Genomic DNA, 17560 nt, shown 5'->3' with positions numbered 1-17560 from the left:
TGCATCACAATAAATGATTCACAGCAAAAGGACTTAAAATTTGACTTATATTTGGATGGTAAAAGAGTAAATAGACATATCAGAAAATTTATAGATAATTTATGTAGTCTGCATTAGAGGCATCATGGTCTTTTAATCGCACATACAGAACAATTTTTCAAGATGTAACACACATGATAGAAGAGAAAGTAACTTGGGCATTATTTAAAAAGAACACAGGATTTAACTGCACAACAACATCAGTAAATAACAATTTTATTAAACACTTGAAACTTACAAATAACTTACTACCAACTCTGGAAACTATAAAAGAAAGAAGATATGATTTATATGGGCAGGTTATGTCTTATAGAAAATGAAGATAATAATCATTTAATTTATTGCCAGCAACTCAAAGATAAATGGTTAATAGTGGCCAACCATACTATATATAAATGTGAACAAATGTTTAAAGACCTTCTCTCACAAAAAAAATATCTTTAATTAAACCAAGAGGAAACACAACAATTATATTCATGGAATAGAAATTTCTTTGTTCATATAACAGGTTTTAATCAAGAGTTACCTATTCCATTTGTACATTTAATGTTAAGAAACTTCTTTCCAAAAGGAAGACATGTAGAACTCGTGCCTATTATTAAAGTCAGAAAAAGTATATTAAAATTTTTCAAAAGTTGCGTATTACAGAGTATTTTTAAAATTTCATTATCCTACATATCCTTGTTTTTAATACAACCAGTAATTCGATTTTAATAAAATTTATATTATTGGATTCGTTTCAATGAGAGAATTCTAATGATAGCATGTTTACCTTTGATATTACTTTTTTTGTATTTTTTCTTTAACAAACTTAACAAATAAAATGTTACTAATATTTTGATTTTCTTCTTTTGTATATTTTATATCACTTTTCACAAATTTTTGTTAATTATTTATTAGAATCGAACCAATTGGAACAATGTTTTACACTATTAATAACAAGTAGTTAGAACTATATTTAGAATAACTAAATAAAGCACCATATAGTAATATTCATCTTATTATATTAATTAATAAAATATATAATAAAATTAATTGAATGTAATTTAAAAAATTTATATATAAAATAAATTTTTATATCAATAAAATATCATTTTAATATCATTATGATATTAATTAAATATCTTAATCTATATCATTATAATGCAATTATGACATTAATTCAATATTTATTTATGAATTAATGTTATTTTAATGTTAATTTTATATCACTATAATGCAGTTATAATATCAATTCAATGTTTTATTGATATGGTGCCGGAAGTCTATACTTGACAATCACATGATTTTATTTCAATTTTCTAAGCTGATTCTATATCATGTGATTGGGAATTCAGCCAATAAAAAACTGGGATTTCTTGTATAAAGTACTAATAAAATGCAGATTTTGAAAATTTTTTATTACAAATAAGATAAAACATAAGAAAAAATAGATTTCAGCAATAAATCACAACTACCATTTCATAAAAGTCATACATTGATAAAAAATTTTTTTTAAAAAAAAATTACATTTGATTCATATTATGATAATTCAGGCTGGCATTATCACAATGTATGGAGTCGGCCAAAATTATCATAAGTTCTGGCCAACATATTTTGTTTCAAATTTGGGCTGATCATATGAAATCATGCAATTTCAAATGCTTATAAATTTTTACATAGATCTTCTTTTAAAAAATTGATCAGTAATTTGATAGAGCTTACCTCAAAGTAAAGTTGCTTGTCTAAACCTCTTCAAAATCCTACAATTAGTTTTGTCAAAATTTTACTATAGATTTATTATAGTTTCGGAAGAGTTTCGGCAGTTTCAGCATTTATAATAAGTTTCGGCAGTTTTACCTTTTTTCAAATTTTTGCCAGTTTTTTAATATAACTTTAATATAGTTTTGGCAGAATTTCACTTTTCGGTAAAATGACATCTTGCTTAAACCCCTAGGTTTCAGCAAGCAACCTTACCTCAAAGAATAAAATTACCAGTTTATTTTTTCTAAATTGTATTTTTTTAAGGAGTTGAAAGATTTTTAAGTGTTACATTTTTATTGTCAAGTATAGACTTCCGGCACCATATCAACTTTATATTAAAATAATATAAGTTTAATATTATATTGTATGTCATATTAGTTGTTATTAGAAAGATATTCCTATAATATCATGATGAATCAATATTAAATTGAATGATATTAATTCAATTTATATTAAAAGATATCAATACATTATATATTTGATACAGTTTTGATATTGAATTGATTTTGCTTATAAACCTCAAAGTAACACTAATTTGCAAATTATATTGATGAAATCCATTTATTTGTCCAATGAGATCAGCTATTTCATTTCCATATATTCTTTAAAATCTAGTTTGCAAAACTTATTTCTGATATAAGCTATGACTATATTTCATCAAAGGTAATATATTTGAATCTCTTAGTTATAAATTGGTTTACCAATCCATTATTTACTGAAAAGTTTTCTATTCCAAAATATACAAGTTGATTGCATGAAAAACAGATAGCCATTTCACATTTTTGGAAATATTCCTTTCCATCAACAAGGTATGGCAGTGTTTTGTATGCATAAAAGTTATTTTTTTTCAGAATAAGTATGGAGATTTCTTTTCCTAAAATACATCAAGCAATCCCAAATTCTATTCTTTCACTTAGTTGGAGTTTCATTATCATTAATTAAATGCATCCCATTTTACTTGGCATACTCCTTATAACTACTTTCAAAACACTTTAACCACTTAAATAATGTTTAATGATTTATAGCAGTTTTATTGATTTTATCAAGTTGAATATCAGATTCATTTTAGAAAAACATTTCATATGAAGTTGATATAATTATACAGGCATCACGTTGGCTTCTTGATCATTATTTCATAATATAAAAATCACATATTATCACATTTACGTGAAAAAAAAATTGTTATGCATTTAAGTCCGAATCAAAACTGAAAAAAAATCTGAATCAGTGAATATTAGTATATAAACCACAATCCTATAACCACATCCTCTACATACATATTAAAAATTTCAAGTGTGACATGAGTATATTTTTCAATCAATCATTCTGTATACCCAATCTATACGTCTACACATAATATCCTTCAATGAAATTACCCACATTTCTACCTAACAGGAATAATACCCTGCATTGATTGTACACAACACCCAGATACTAATGTTCCATCATATTCACTATAACAAAATTTGCGATATTCGTAAATTCAAGCTTATTCACCATTATCTCCAAATACACTACTGGTTTAACTTTTGACCTGCAACACTATAGAGATAATTTAATATTATTAACACATCTGTGGCAACTTCGAATACATAGGAGGATATCAACTTTAACACAAAACTGGACTTTAAAGTAAAAATAGGGAATGGAGGAAGTATAAAGGGAATTTTAATATTTTAAAGTTAAAAAACAAACTAACGTTTCTTTTCATTATTTTTTTTTGTAGGGCATGTAGGAGAATGCTGAATTGTTCATGAAACTGTAAGGTAAAAACAGAAAAAGAATAAAGAGAAAGAGGATTTTGTTATTTAAAGTTTTAGAAACAAAAAAGAGAAACTAAGATTCTTAAGAATCTTGGTTTTATTTATTTTTTATTATTATGGAATAGTTTACTAACTGTTCTTTTTTTTTTATAGATTCAGGTGGATTTTTAATGAATAGATGAACCAAGATTCGTAAGTACGAATCTGGGATTTATTTTTTTTTTTTATTATCATGAATGCTTTACTAAAAATGGCTAATTTTTTGAAATATTTTTATAAACCTAAATACAATGGTTTTCAAATTATTTTGTAAAATTTTTAAAATATATCAAGATATATTTAAGGTATTTTTGAAATTAAAATATTAAAATAATATCAAAGTTAATTATATTATAATAATAAAATAATAACAAAAACATAAAAATAAAAGTTGGCATCACCTTAAAAAGCAAAGATCATTCAAATTGAATCACTACATATAAAGTAATTAATGAGATAAAATTCAATAAATATACTGAACATGATTACTGAATAACTAGTAATTCAATTCACTTGATTTTAGATTTATTAAATAGATCTCGATTTTCTCTTTCAAATGAATATAAATTTATTTATATAGCTTATTTCTAAGAAGAATTATCAATGATTTTGTCATAAAAGTTATATTTGATCTTTTAAATTTTAATGATATCTTATATTAAAAAAAAATCAAAAATTATATAATTAATTAGTTTTTTTTGCATTATTTAGTATAAATTTATTATTTTTATATAAATAATAATTCATATTTGCTTTAATAAAATTATTTTTGTGTAAAAAAATTAGATTCCAAGAATTGGCTCATATGAAGAAAATTAAATAATATAATGATATAAATAATAGCTTTATTAAATAATTAAAATATTGTAATAAAGATATTGTACAAATAATGTTATTAATAGTTTAATTTGGTCTGACTTAAAACTAAAGTCAAACCAAATCAATTGATTTAGATCTCTAAATCAAACTAATGGGATTATTAATATTTGTCCTATTAACTTTCCATTAGTTCTATTAACTTATCTATCAACCCCATCAGTCCAGTTAGACTTGGTTCAGTTTAATTTATACTTAACAACATTATATGTGAAATACAATAAAAAAAATATAAATATATATATTTGTAATTTTTTTCATATAAAGATGATAACATTAAGATTATTAAAATAAATATAAAAGTTATATCATGATTTATATATAGGCAATTTTGATAAATCAGATCAGTTAGTTTTAGTAAAAATATCTGATATATTAAGATATCTGATGTATCAAAAAAATCTCACCAAAATGGATTTATATGAAAAATTCAAAATATCAAAAAATCATGTGATTTTTCAGGACCCCGGATATCTTCAAAACAGGTCATAAGTCACACTTTCGGCAGATTGGCCCATTTTCGGGGGGACCAAAAAATCGTTTTTTGTAAATATCTCGGCATCCAGTAGTCCAATTTTGATGAACATTTTTTTAAATTGTAGAGCTAAATGAGGGCTACAAAATAAAAAAAAGTTCATTAAAATTGAATTACTGGATGCTGAGATATTTACAAAAAACGATTTTTTGAGTTTCAGCAAAAAGGGGTGTTTTTGGCCAAAAGTCCATTATGACCTTTATATTAGATATCCGGGGTCCTGATTTTTCGTTCAAAATTTTCAAAATTTTAAAGTTTAAAAATGAAATATACAGTTAACTCTTGATATAACGAACTTGTGATATAACAAAGAACATGACATTTAACCAATCAAATATGATGTTATAATAAAGAAACTAATCAAATTCTTTAAAATTCTTTGTTATAACCTTATAACGAACTAAGATGAAAACCAAAGGATTCATTATATTGAGAGTTGACTGTAATTTTGTTATTATAAAAGAACTATCTGTTATATATTAAAATCAAAATATTCATTTAGTTTACTTTATCTTTTTTCATTTATATTATTAAAAAAAATCTTTTTTTCAATTTAATTAAATTTTTCATTTCTAAATTACCAATTTCTAAATCTTTTTGTTGAATATATTTAATTACATTTTCAATACTATTTAACATAACTATTGTAAAGATTTCATCTTACTCCTCTTTCTCTTCAATTTCTTCAATTTCCTTTTCATTTATTTCCTTTACAATATCAACAATTTCTTGTAATGATAATTCCTCTTCAGCAAATACTTTATTATCAATATTAATATAGTTATTTACAGCTAAAGGATTTACAAATACTAACTTATCAATTAATGATTGTAATTCATATTTAATATTATCTTCTTTATAATTAGAATTGTTTGAACATTCAGAATCTTCCATATTATTATTGAAAAAAATTCCAGTTTTAACCTAACTATTAAAAATTGTTTTTTTAAATACTTTTTTTTAGGTATTAGCAATTAAATTGGTTGAATTAAAAATATCAATTGGAAGTAAAATGGAATCTCCTTCTTTATAAAAATCATAAGCTTGAATATAATTTTATTAATATAGCAATTTGCAATATTGTGCTTTTAAACTATATATAATATCTTGAACTAATGGTTGAAAAAATGATGTTGTATTTAATGATAAAAAATGAATCTTAATATTTGAAAGACTATTGATATTCATAACATCTAGCATTATCTATTAGTAAAATAATATGCTGATTTTCTCTAAGCATTTTGGAATTTAATCTTTCAAGATAATGTTTAAAAATATTTGCATCCAAGTTTTAATACTATAATACCAAATAAGAAGAAATTTTCTTTTAATGCACGTGGTGTTTCATATTTATGGATAAAAACTAAAGGCAATCTTTCATCACCAGAAGTATTACAAGTTGCCAAAATACTAACATGTTTTTTAGGACATTTTTTACCAAGTACAGGATCATGTGCTATTGTTTTGGATAGTTCTAAATGCCAAAAAAGAGCAGTTTCATCACAGTTCTAGATATCTTTTGGTTCATATGCTAAAAGAATTTTGTAATTCAACTCTCATTTATGGAAGTTCATCAATAGGAGCACTGCCAGCTTCTCCTTTTTTTTATATGTATGCAAATTATTTCTCTGTTTAAAGTTGTTTAACCATCCTGCAAATGCTGAAAAGTTGGTAATATCAAGTAAGTTAACACATTCCACTGCTTTTTGTTGAATAATAGATCCATTAATAGTTAAATTTCTTGAATTTGTTGATTAACCCAAATGCTCATTACTTCTAGTTGTAGATAAACACTAGATTTTTCATAAAAATTATTTGCATTTGGTACAGTGGTATCAATGGAAACCCAATGTTCTAATCTTTTTAAAATATCAGAAACTGCGCTAGTGGAAATTCCATATCATGCTGCTAATTAAGTTTTTGATCTCTTCATTTTTTGCAAATTTCTTTCTTTTAAGCTAATGTTAAAGATTTCTTCTTTTTATTATTTGGGGACGCCCGTAGCAAAAGGGGGGAATGGGATAATTCCGTAATTTTAAAAAAATCGCAATTTAAATCACGTAATAAATTTGGCAGATCATCACTTAATTGTGAAATAAATTGACTTTCAGACCTTTTTTTTTATTTAAAACTAAATTTTACAGGCAATTTACTAAGAGTATTGATTTTCTTTTAATAAGTTTATGTTGCTTGTTAATTTTATAAAAGTAAAATGCAAATAATAAGAAAATTTCAAAATTAAACTTTTTTACTAATATATTATTAATAAAAACCCATATTTTCTTAATAATTAGACTAATAGACATATAATTATAATAAAATCTCAAATTTGAATTTTTTGGCCTATCCCCCCTTTTTGCTACGGGCATCCTCATTTGTATCTTTGTTTTCTCTCATGCTAAAGTATAGTTTGAAAAAAAACACAGTGAGAAAAATTGTTTGCCTAATTAATAAATGATTAACATAATTATTTTGGACTCCAAAAAAACTAATACATCATATTAAGATTTTTTTAAGTTTTAACTATAGTTGATCTAGGATAAAATCCGATTTACAAAATATCGAGATTTTACTAATGAAGTCCGATATATCAAGACTGTTTTAATATAAATCCAAAATAGTGCCAAATCTGGTTTATCGAGGATCGAGATTGCCTGTGTATATATAAAGTACGGAACGTAAGGTAAATATAAATTCTTTATATATTACTTGTATACTATATATAAGGGGTGGTGGATAAAGTTCATCTTACATTCTGTGCTTTATATATGGAAGTACAGATTGAGTAATATATGTGATTTTACGTTACTCACTTTATGCCAATAGCATAAAATTTTAATGTTCCGCTGGATAATCTTAGGAGATCATTTATAATTAACCACTAAACTCGTAACCAAATTGAGTCAACACTTAAAATATATATATATATATACACAATCTTTTTGTAAGGCTTACAGAAATATTACAAATATATATCAAAAAAAGTGTCATTTTTAGTAAAGTTTCCCCAATAAAAATAAATACACTTAAAGAACTTGCAAAATGCAAAGCTCTTGTCCAATAAAAAAAAAATTAAGTCAATTGCGCAATAAAAAAAAAAATATTTTATAATTTACAAATCAATTGCATATTAGTAAATATTGCAATTAATTAATTCTAGCCTATTCTACATCAGGAAATTTGTTTAGGCGTAATTTAGTGTAATATTTCGAAGGTGGTGTAAAATTTCGAAATATTACACTAAAAACGTAATATTACAAAAGTTTACGCTCTTAAATTTGAATAATTATAGTAATTTAAGAATATCTCGCTATCTACTGATCCAATCAAGATGATCTATAGCTCATTGGAATCAGCTCATCAAGACGGATCGAATGGTAGTAAATTCGCATTTCTACAGTTGATAGAACGCTTTATAGTATGCAGTAAAGTTTTAAATTAATAGAAAGTCATCTATCAAACGTAAAGATACGATTTTACTACCATTCGATTCGTCTTGATGAGCTGATTCCAATGAGCTATAGATCGTCTTAATTGGATCAGTAGATAGCGAGATATTCTTAAATTACTATAATTATTCAAATTTAAGAGCGTAAACTTTTGTAATATTACGTTTTTAGTGTAATATTTCGAAATTTTACACCACCTTCGAAATATTACACTAAATTACGCCTAAACAAATTTCCTGATGTAGTTATTCAAATTAACTAAATCTGTAAGAAGGATAACACAGTCTGAAGATAAAAGCGGATTTGAACTTATAGAGCGTCCAAGTTCTTATCCAAGTTCTTCAGAGTCTGTAATAACGATGTGGGTTCTATTTGAGAGAAACAAAGAGCCCGACTTGTATAACATCAAAGATAAATTTTTTAATGATGAAAACTACGTATATGACCTTAAGATTCGTCTTCAAAAGAAATTTACAGTTTTCAAGAATGTTCAAGAGGTAGGAAAAATTGAGATTTATGTATTTTCTGATTCTGGCCAACACTAATTTCTTCTGGCAAAAACTATCCTCAAAAACCTGAAAGTTATGAATAAAACAAAACTTCTTGTGCGGTACCCGCTCTCAAATGCAAATAGTAAGTTTTCTTTTCTTGGCTTCATTTTCCTACTTCTAAATAAGTGCTTATTTGTTTCTGTCAAATTGCAGTTCAAGTGACTTGCAAGTATGGGCATCATAAACCTGTTAAATTTGATATCCCGCATAGCAGTGGTTCTCTTGATTTGATAAAAGAAGTAGTTATGGAATACTACAAAGATTTGAAGATAAGAAACTTCGATTTTGTATATGAGGAAGGAAATGTAGAACGTCAGATCCAGAACGAATATGATTTTAACACCTTTATATCTGAACGTGAACTTGATGGTAATAACTATATACTTGATTCATTAAAAGTTGTAGAAAATGATAAAAAGTCTTTTAGTGCTTGGGATATCAAGGAAGTGTTTAGTGAGATTTTACAAAAGAATTATATTTCTCTTGAGAAAATGCTAAGTTTAGACATGAAGACCCTACCTCCATTAGAACACGAATTTTCTAAAAATGAATTAGAAATTTTTGTGTGGGAACTTCAAAAAAACCTTGAAGCATTCAATAAAGCAGCCTTTACTAATGAGATGACAAGTCGTATATACATTAATCCCTTCATGACAACTGCAGTTCGACATGTGAAAATATCTATGAATAAGCCATTACAGTTGAGTGTGAAAGTAGCGCTAGACGGAACTCGTGATTATGGACCCCTAGACTACTTAGTGAAACTCACTCAAATTTTGATTTTATTAGTTGTAGCAAAATCAGATGATCTAAAACAAGGAGCGGTACAGGCTTTTGTACAAGCGTACATTGCAATAGAAAAACTATTTCGTGAATTCAGTAAACCAATAGTGTACGGAATAGTTTCAACTGGAAAATTATGGAGATTTTTCCGTTGGACGGGATCATTAAATGAACCAGTAGTCCATATTATACTTTTCGTCAAAATGACAAAATACTAATTAAATTTATTTTGACAGACGTAATGTATTTTGACAGACGTAATTAATTCATAGTAATTTTATAATAAATAGTGAATTGGTCCGTTCGCCGAAATACGACGTAATTAATTAGCGGAGAAGTATAGTCCATATTACTGAAGAATTTACTTGCAAACTTAGTGATTATAGTGATGATATGAAAGACGAAAAACAAATATTAGAATACATTGCTCAGATTCTACAAGTCCAAGCTAAAACATATGATGATGATGATAGTGAATATCTTTCAAAGCATCACTGTTCTTCTCAAGGGAGATTTAATGATAAATGAAAGAATTTTCTATTCTTCATATATTTTTTGTATTAAGGTAGTCTTAATCATAAAAAACAAGAAACTGTACTTATTCTAGTGATTCGTGAATATAATAAAGTTTCTTCACATAAGGCTTAAAATTTTTAAGAGTAATGTGATTGCAGGATTGTGTTTATATACTAATATTCCCTGATTCAGATTTTTTTTTTCAGTTTGATCTGGACTTAAATGTATAGTATAATACTAACAATTTTTTTTTCATGTAAATGCGATAATATGTGATTTTTATATTATAAAATAATGATTGAGAATCCACTGTGATTGATGCCTGTATAATTATATCAAAGATTAGCCATTATGTAGCTGCAGACCGAAGGAGTAATGATGTAAAAATATAGCTGCTCTTGATCTGTACATGACGCAAATGATCATAAATCACCTAAAATTTATTCACCATAACACAACAATCACCTCATATGACACATTTTTCTAAAATGAATAAAATGAATCTGATATTCAACTTGATAAAATTGATAAAATTGCTATAAATCATTAAACATTTTTTATCTATCTCATATAAATTTGTACCAAATGGACTTATCCATATATAGTTACTCTAGATTGGCTTAAATTTGGATTATTTTTTGCATAAATTTGAGTTAATTTTGAGCCAATGAATCAGTTTGGTATAAATTTATATAAAAACTATTTACTGGGAGTAATGTATATTTGTTATGTCCAGTCCCGATGGTTAAAGTATTTTGAAGGTAGTTATGAGGAGTATGTCAAGTATAATGGGATACACTTAATTAATGATAATGAAACTCTGATTCTGAAATATACAAGCTAATTGCATAAGAAACATAAAATATGGTAGTGTTTTATATGTATAAAAGTTTTTTTTCAGAATATATGAGTATGGAAATTTCTTTCCCTAAAATACGTCAAGCAATCCCAAATTCTATTCTTTCACTCAGTAGGTAAATAATGGATTGGTAGGCCAATTTACAGTCAATTCTTAATATAATAAAGTGGATGTTCAGGCTGATAAAACCTTCATTATATAAATGTTTATTAATATAAAGATAGATAAGTCATATTTATTTATTTATTTATTTATTTTTTTTTAAACCTTTATTATAGATGCGATCATGTCCTATTATAATCACGCTTACTTACATACAGTATATAAACTTACAAAATATAAGATAAAAAAATACATATAAGAATTAAGCATTATGAAATAAGACTACTTTTCAAAAAGAACAAGTCGACCTGTTATTTAAACGATCACATCATTGTTAAAAACCATGATGCGACCTCAAATTCAAAGGTGACTGTCATGATCTACCTAAAAATTTGCCCAATGACCACCTCGATGGAATGCCAAATCATTCCATTTATTCCAATTACTTTCTAACATCTTACAGCCAACATTTTTAACACCCACTTCAGTACGATTACTATGTGACTTAGCTCTTTTATCTTTATCGCTAATACCGCACTGCTTTTCTTCCTTTATTTGTAACTCGTTCCTTGGTTTCCAAATAAGCACTTTGAATTCTAATAAAACTCTCCCAGTTATTTGTTTCAGTATCTTATACAACAATTTTTCTTCAATTATTTTATAGCACCTTAATAATTCTATTAATTGACAACTGACTTGATTCTTCATTAAAAATGTAAAATCATATAAACATCCAATATCGCACATACCAAGCTCATTAATTTTACCATTTAATTCTTGCGTATCTATATCATTTTTTGAATACTCCTGTATAATTTTAACTAAAAAAATTTTTAATCGCATGAGTATATCTTGCACGACACTATACGTTATAAATAACGTGCATGTATGATTCTTTCTTTATTAAAAAAGCTGTATGTACATACTATCTAATACAGAATGATGAAACGATTTATAATTAATTCGTTAAAACTACTAAAAGAAGTTTACATATTTTTCTTTCAAATAAAATTTGCCATATGTAAATATTATTAAATATGGAATGGTGTGAAACTAAAAATAAATTCAATAGACAATTTGTCTATATATTTTTCTTTCTAACCAAATAGCCTTATGTAAATATTATCAAATAAGGAATGATTTAAAATCCTAAAATAATTATTCATTTTTTCCCTTTTGATAATTTGTTTCTTCATAATTAGTCATCCCACAAAAGAAAATAGAAAAACAAAACAAGAATAACTAATTACTTATTAATACTTTCTTAACACCACGAGGCGCTCTTTATCTTACGAGTCCTTAATTTATACTGATCTATAACATACTTATAAGACAAATTATAAACAAGTCTTTTGTTTCTAACTCTATTACGATATATCGTCAGAGTTTTTAGATCTCTGACACTATTCAACCCCTATGAAATTCAGGCCTTGTAATTGGTGTTTCTTTACGTAGTATTTCTTGTCAGGAAAGCACGTTATCCTGTTCTCTAATTTCTAGCTCTTGAAAATTTGTGGTAATATTTTCGACCATAGTATTTTTATCAGCACTGAACGACTGTTCTGCTACCTAAATATCTTCACGTTCAAAAGCAGCTTCTTTTTTCTTTCTTAATTCAAGAAAATATTCACTGTTGAAGGAGTGGTTAATAAAAATATCTTCTTTCAACATGTTGTAGCCTGATCTACTTGTAACTTGGTCTAACAGAAACTCCAATTCCTTGTTAGATATATAATGTTTCTTAAGAATATCACATCTTCGTTTCAATCGATGTTTGAAAACTACTGGCTTTGACTCAAATCTATTATTAATGTAATTCCATTTATTCGTATGATGTTTGAGGCTATTTGTAAACCTCTTTTTATACTTCTCTTGTTCTTTCATCGTTTTGAACTGTTTGTTAATAGCCAAATTCGAGTATATAACTAAATAGTTACCTGTGCCACTATCCATTGAAACCTTTTTTGTATAAGTAACGCCTATGCGTTTACTTACTATTTGTTTACTTTGACAATAATTTTTAAACGTATTTTGCATAGGAGGTGTAGGTATTACCATCACCTTTGAACGACAATTTTGGCATACTTTTCTATTGTTTGACATTACATAAGCACAGACATTACTACAAAATGAACATGAAATATAGAATCCCAAATACCATGTTCGTTTACCATAACTAAATTTAATATAAGTTGTAGTCTGTCTATTCTTTTCTTGTTTCTTTAATCTATTTTCTATCGCTACAAGTTTATCCAATAATACTTGACGTATTCTACAAAAATACTTATTTCTAGCATTTAAATCAATAGGCAACCCACAAAATACACTTGTTAAGTATTTTGAAATCCTGTATTTAGTATTCATAATAGCCCTATCTGAATTAGTCTTAAACGGCTTATCATATTTCTTCACTATATGTCTATTATTGGTAATAATCATCAATGTATCTTTCTCTTTCTGTAACGAATCCACATGTAAAAGAATATAGGACTTTTCTTTTCGGGTGGAGTAGATCGTATCTGCACCCGTATACCGTTTCACTTTTTCTGGACGGAAAAAAGTATAGCCGACAAAAATTTCTTTATTCGGCATCCTATATCTGATTGGTGCACTATATTTACGCCTTCTTTTTGAAAAATTTTGCAAGAAAACAAAACTTTTATATCTTTAAAGGACTATTAAGCCCTTGTGAACTTGTTCGAACTGAAAAGAGTGATAATAAAAAGTGTGTTGTTTAAACCAAGAAACACCTTTGTCTTAATATTGAAGTGCTATTTTTCTAGTAGTTTAACGAGAAAAAAGCATATTAATTCTTATGTGAAAAATGGATGTAAACGGTACATAAAAAAAAAATTCTATTTAAAATATTAGATAAGTCACATTTATTGACCAGCTTTTGGTCATATAATATAGTAAATATAGTGCAAGTATTTCTAGCTTTATTGATGTTAATAAGTAAGAAAGATTTTAAAATGAAAAACAAAAAAGAAAAAAACCTAATGGTAAACTCACTTATAGTCTTGAGAAATTACCAAAACTTAAAGAAGAAAGAAAGAAAAGTTAGTAAAAAGAAATTTGAAACAAAAAAAAAAATAAATGCAAACTTATTTAAAGTTTTGAAATCTTTACATTTTACCTTCAAAATAGGTAGCAAGAATCTAAAAAAAGCAAAAAATATTAGTATTAACATTTTATTAAATAAAATTAATAAAAAAATAATACATTTTGAAGTTTTATCTTTGATATAAAAATCTAAAACTTATTTTTCAGCTTCCTTTACCTAAAAAAAAAAAGAGATGAAATGTTAATTAACAGTCAGGTGATATGTTTGATTGAGTGCAGATCATTAATTAAATTGTTTTGTGTAACAATCATTCGTAGAAATTAGGGAATATATTAATGTCAAATTGTCATATATTAACTGCGAATTCTTTCTAAATAAACTTCATTTTCCAAGTTTCAAACTATACATTTCTAAAGAAATTTCTTACTTTTTCCTGCTTCTGGTCTTATTTTAATTAGTTAAATATGGTCTTAATTTTCGTACTTATGGCAAGGATTCTCCAAACGGAAGAAATATTACAATTTTGTAAGTACCCAGATTTGCGAAACCAGTCCGAGTAAAACATACACTATCACTAATATTAGTTTTGATATATAACAGATAATAGAGCTTTAAAGTGACATTGTAATTTTAAATAATATAGTATGTAGTTAACTAGTAAACAAATATAAAGTTTTTTTTATTTAAAATGTTTTTTTTTTATTTTATAATTTCAAATATTGTTATTAACCGTTTTCCTTGCCATTATTTAGCTTTTTTATGTCAATTTTTATAATACTGAGTTAATCGAGCTGCATCCCAAATATCTGAAGATAAAGATATATCTTCAAGTGCAGCAAGATATCGTTGTACTTCTTCTTTAAGAAAGGTGTTAACGGGCCACCATTAGTGCTTCTTGCCGAAACCTAGGGGTTTAGTAAAGATGGCTGCTTTTGCCGAAAAGTCAAATTCTGCCAAAACTATATTAAAGTTATATTAAAAAACTGGCGAAACTTTGGAGAATGGCGAAACTGCCAAAACTTATTATAAATGCCAAAACTGCCGAAACTCTGCCGAAACTATAATAAATCTATAGTAAAATTTTGACGAAACTAATCGTAGGATTTTGAAGAGGTTTAGATAAGCAACCTTAGCCACCATCGGGGCAAGTATTTCAACAGCTTCTTTTGATGGAATTCGACATACTCGCTTCTTAGGTGGTTCATCAGATGATCCAGGTTGGTTATCTAAAATATTTGTGTTTTTTCTTTTTCTGAGAGGTTTTTCAATATCTTTATATTTGGTAACTAATACTTCTTTTACCCTTCGTCCTGTAGTATCAATTTTTTCTTTTTTTAACACTTCTTGTGCATATATGAGATGTATATGGTGAAGTCCCTGCTTATAGCATTCCTTTAATCGTCTTATTCCATCAGCATGAATCTCTTTTGGATATGAAGTATGGAAAAAATCATGTGTTTGATTATAATGATTGAAATCTTTGGTATCAAAAGCTATCAACAATTTCTCCACCAAATTCCACATTTCATCTTTTCTTAAATTTGTTGATCGTTCATGATTAGTAGAGGTATTATTATGCAAATATTCATTCAAAAATAATTCTATTCGTTCATACTCTGACTGAGATACTTTCACTTGCATTGTCGCTTAAGGTTTTCCTGATCTATAACATTACCTGTAACATTCTGCTTAATAAATTTTACTCCGAATGTTTCTAGAGCTTCGTCAAATGCCATAAAATGTCCAAATCTATCTTCTGATACTTTAAAAGACCTGCAATTTGCAATTTTTCCTCTAATTTGGGGTATTGTTCAAGAATTCCAAAGAAATGTGAAACCGATTGAGTATAATTAGATTTTCCAGCTGAAGGAAGCAGGGGACTAAAAGCAGCTAAAGTATTCTTTTGAATATTAAAATTTCCTATTCGAATACCAATTCTATGTGCAATAAATAAACCCGTCCAATTATAAAATAAATACCAGATTTTAAGATAAGATTTGATTTAATAATTTATTAGAAATGTTTTGGTGAAAAATTATTAATATTTTTATTGCACGTAATTGTATTAGAAATGCATATACTTTAATTATACAATTTAAATTTTGGCAAATTGAATACAATTTAATATAAGAATATTTTGTCAAATTACATCAATTTTATAAAGTCATAATAATATTAAATTTACCTTTATATGATTTTAGACATATCAATATTGAACCTGAAAAGATGGTTTTAATAAGAGAAATCTAGTGGTATATAAGTTTTTTATGATCAATAATTGTTAAATATTTGCTAATAATTTAGCACGTGAAAATGTACAACAATAACGGTACTTTGAGTTTTCGTTTCCTAATATAAATTTCACTTGGGTTTGTTTGAGGCAGTGAATAGTGTTACTGATATTTATTTCCTATAGTATTTCCCCAAAATTAGTATCCCACGTTATAAGACCCAGGTATTTTATTAGATATAAAATTTCTACTCTCATTTAGTACCCCCCTAATTCTGGTAACTTTAGCTTAATTCTGGTTAAAATTATTATGTACCCCTCATATAATGAAATTTCTTAATGTACAGTGAAGGTTAAGGTTGCTTGCCGAAACCTAGGGGTTTAGGCAAGATGGCATTTTTCCGAAAAGCGAAATTCTGCCAAAACTATATTAAAGTTATATTAAAAAACTGGCGAAACTTTGGAGAAAGGCGAAACTGCTGAAACTTATTATAAATGGCGAAACTGCCGAAACTCTGCCGAAACTATAATAAATCTATAGTAAAATTTTGACGAAACTAATCGTAGGATTTTGAAGAGGTTTAGACAAGCAATCTTAGTGAAGGTGTACGATATTAATGTACAAACTGACTGGAGTTAACGTTAACGCTATCACGTGCAAGTGCATAACTCCTAAACTCGGGCCAGTTTGTACGTTAATATTGTACACCCCTACTGTACATTAAGGACGCCCTCATATAATACCTGGTATCTCATAAAGTACCCACGGGTATTATATAATTTTTAAATCAGGTATTTTGTATAAGGCCAAAGAAATAAAATTATTCGTTTTCTCATGAAAAAAAATTGCTAAATTTGACCCGGCCGCCCGGAAAAAAAATTATTTTTTAATAAAAATTTAGCCGATTCCTAGAAGTTGATTGGTTGATTTAATAAATTTTTTGCCCGGGTCACTGGGTGGAAAAAAAAATTATTTTTTTATGATTATGATTGGTCAAAACTAAAATCACA

At 26.6% G+C, this 17560-nt stretch overlaps 4 protein-coding genes across 4 annotated transcripts; 1 reads left to right on the top strand and 3 right to left on the bottom strand.

The window, feature by feature from the left end:
* Nucleotides 1-9028: 9028 nt before the first annotated feature.
* On the top strand, nucleotides 9029-10306 carry OCT59_011082 (uncharacterized protein; the record flags this gene model as incomplete). The annotated part of the gene is made up of 3 exons (XM_025311333.2): nucleotides 9029-9077; nucleotides 9149-9954; nucleotides 10109-10306. 3 exons carry the CDS (start codon nucleotides 9029-9031, stop codon nucleotides 10304-10306), a joined length of 1053 nt encoding a protein of 350 aa, XP_025172815.2.
* Nucleotides 10307-11639: 1333 nt separating this feature from the next.
* Nucleotides 11640-12098, bottom strand: OCT59_011081 (uncharacterized protein; the record flags this gene model as incomplete). Its single annotated transcript, XM_025311334.1, has 1 exon — nucleotides 11640-12098. The coding sequence occupies one exon, from the start codon at nucleotides 12096-12098 to the stop codon at nucleotides 11640-11642; it is 459 nt and encodes a 152-aa protein (XP_025172816.1).
* A 726-nt stretch (nucleotides 12099-12824) lies between these two features.
* OCT59_011080 (uncharacterized protein) lies at nucleotides 12825-13847 on the bottom strand (the record flags this gene model as incomplete). The annotated part of the gene is made up of 1 exon (XM_025329317.2): nucleotides 12825-13847. One exon carries the CDS (start codon nucleotides 13845-13847, stop codon nucleotides 12825-12827), a length of 1023 nt encoding a protein of 340 aa, XP_025172817.2.
* A 1197-nt stretch (nucleotides 13848-15044) lies between these two features.
* On the bottom strand, nucleotides 15045-15960 carry OCT59_011079 (uncharacterized protein; the record flags this gene model as incomplete). Its single annotated transcript, XM_066136279.1, has 2 exons — nucleotides 15045-15071; nucleotides 15457-15960. 2 exons carry the CDS (start codon nucleotides 15958-15960, stop codon nucleotides 15045-15047), a joined length of 531 nt encoding a protein of 176 aa, XP_066000918.1.
* Nucleotides 15961-17560: the final 1600 nt, after the last annotated feature.

This window comes from Rhizophagus irregularis, chromosome 19 (genome assembly GCF_026210795.1).
Source record: "Rhizophagus irregularis chromosome 19, complete sequence".
NCBI lineage: Eukaryota > Fungi > Glomeromycota > Glomeromycetes > Glomerales > Glomeraceae > Rhizophagus > Rhizophagus irregularis.
This window is presented reverse-complemented; position numbering and strand designations above follow the sequence as displayed.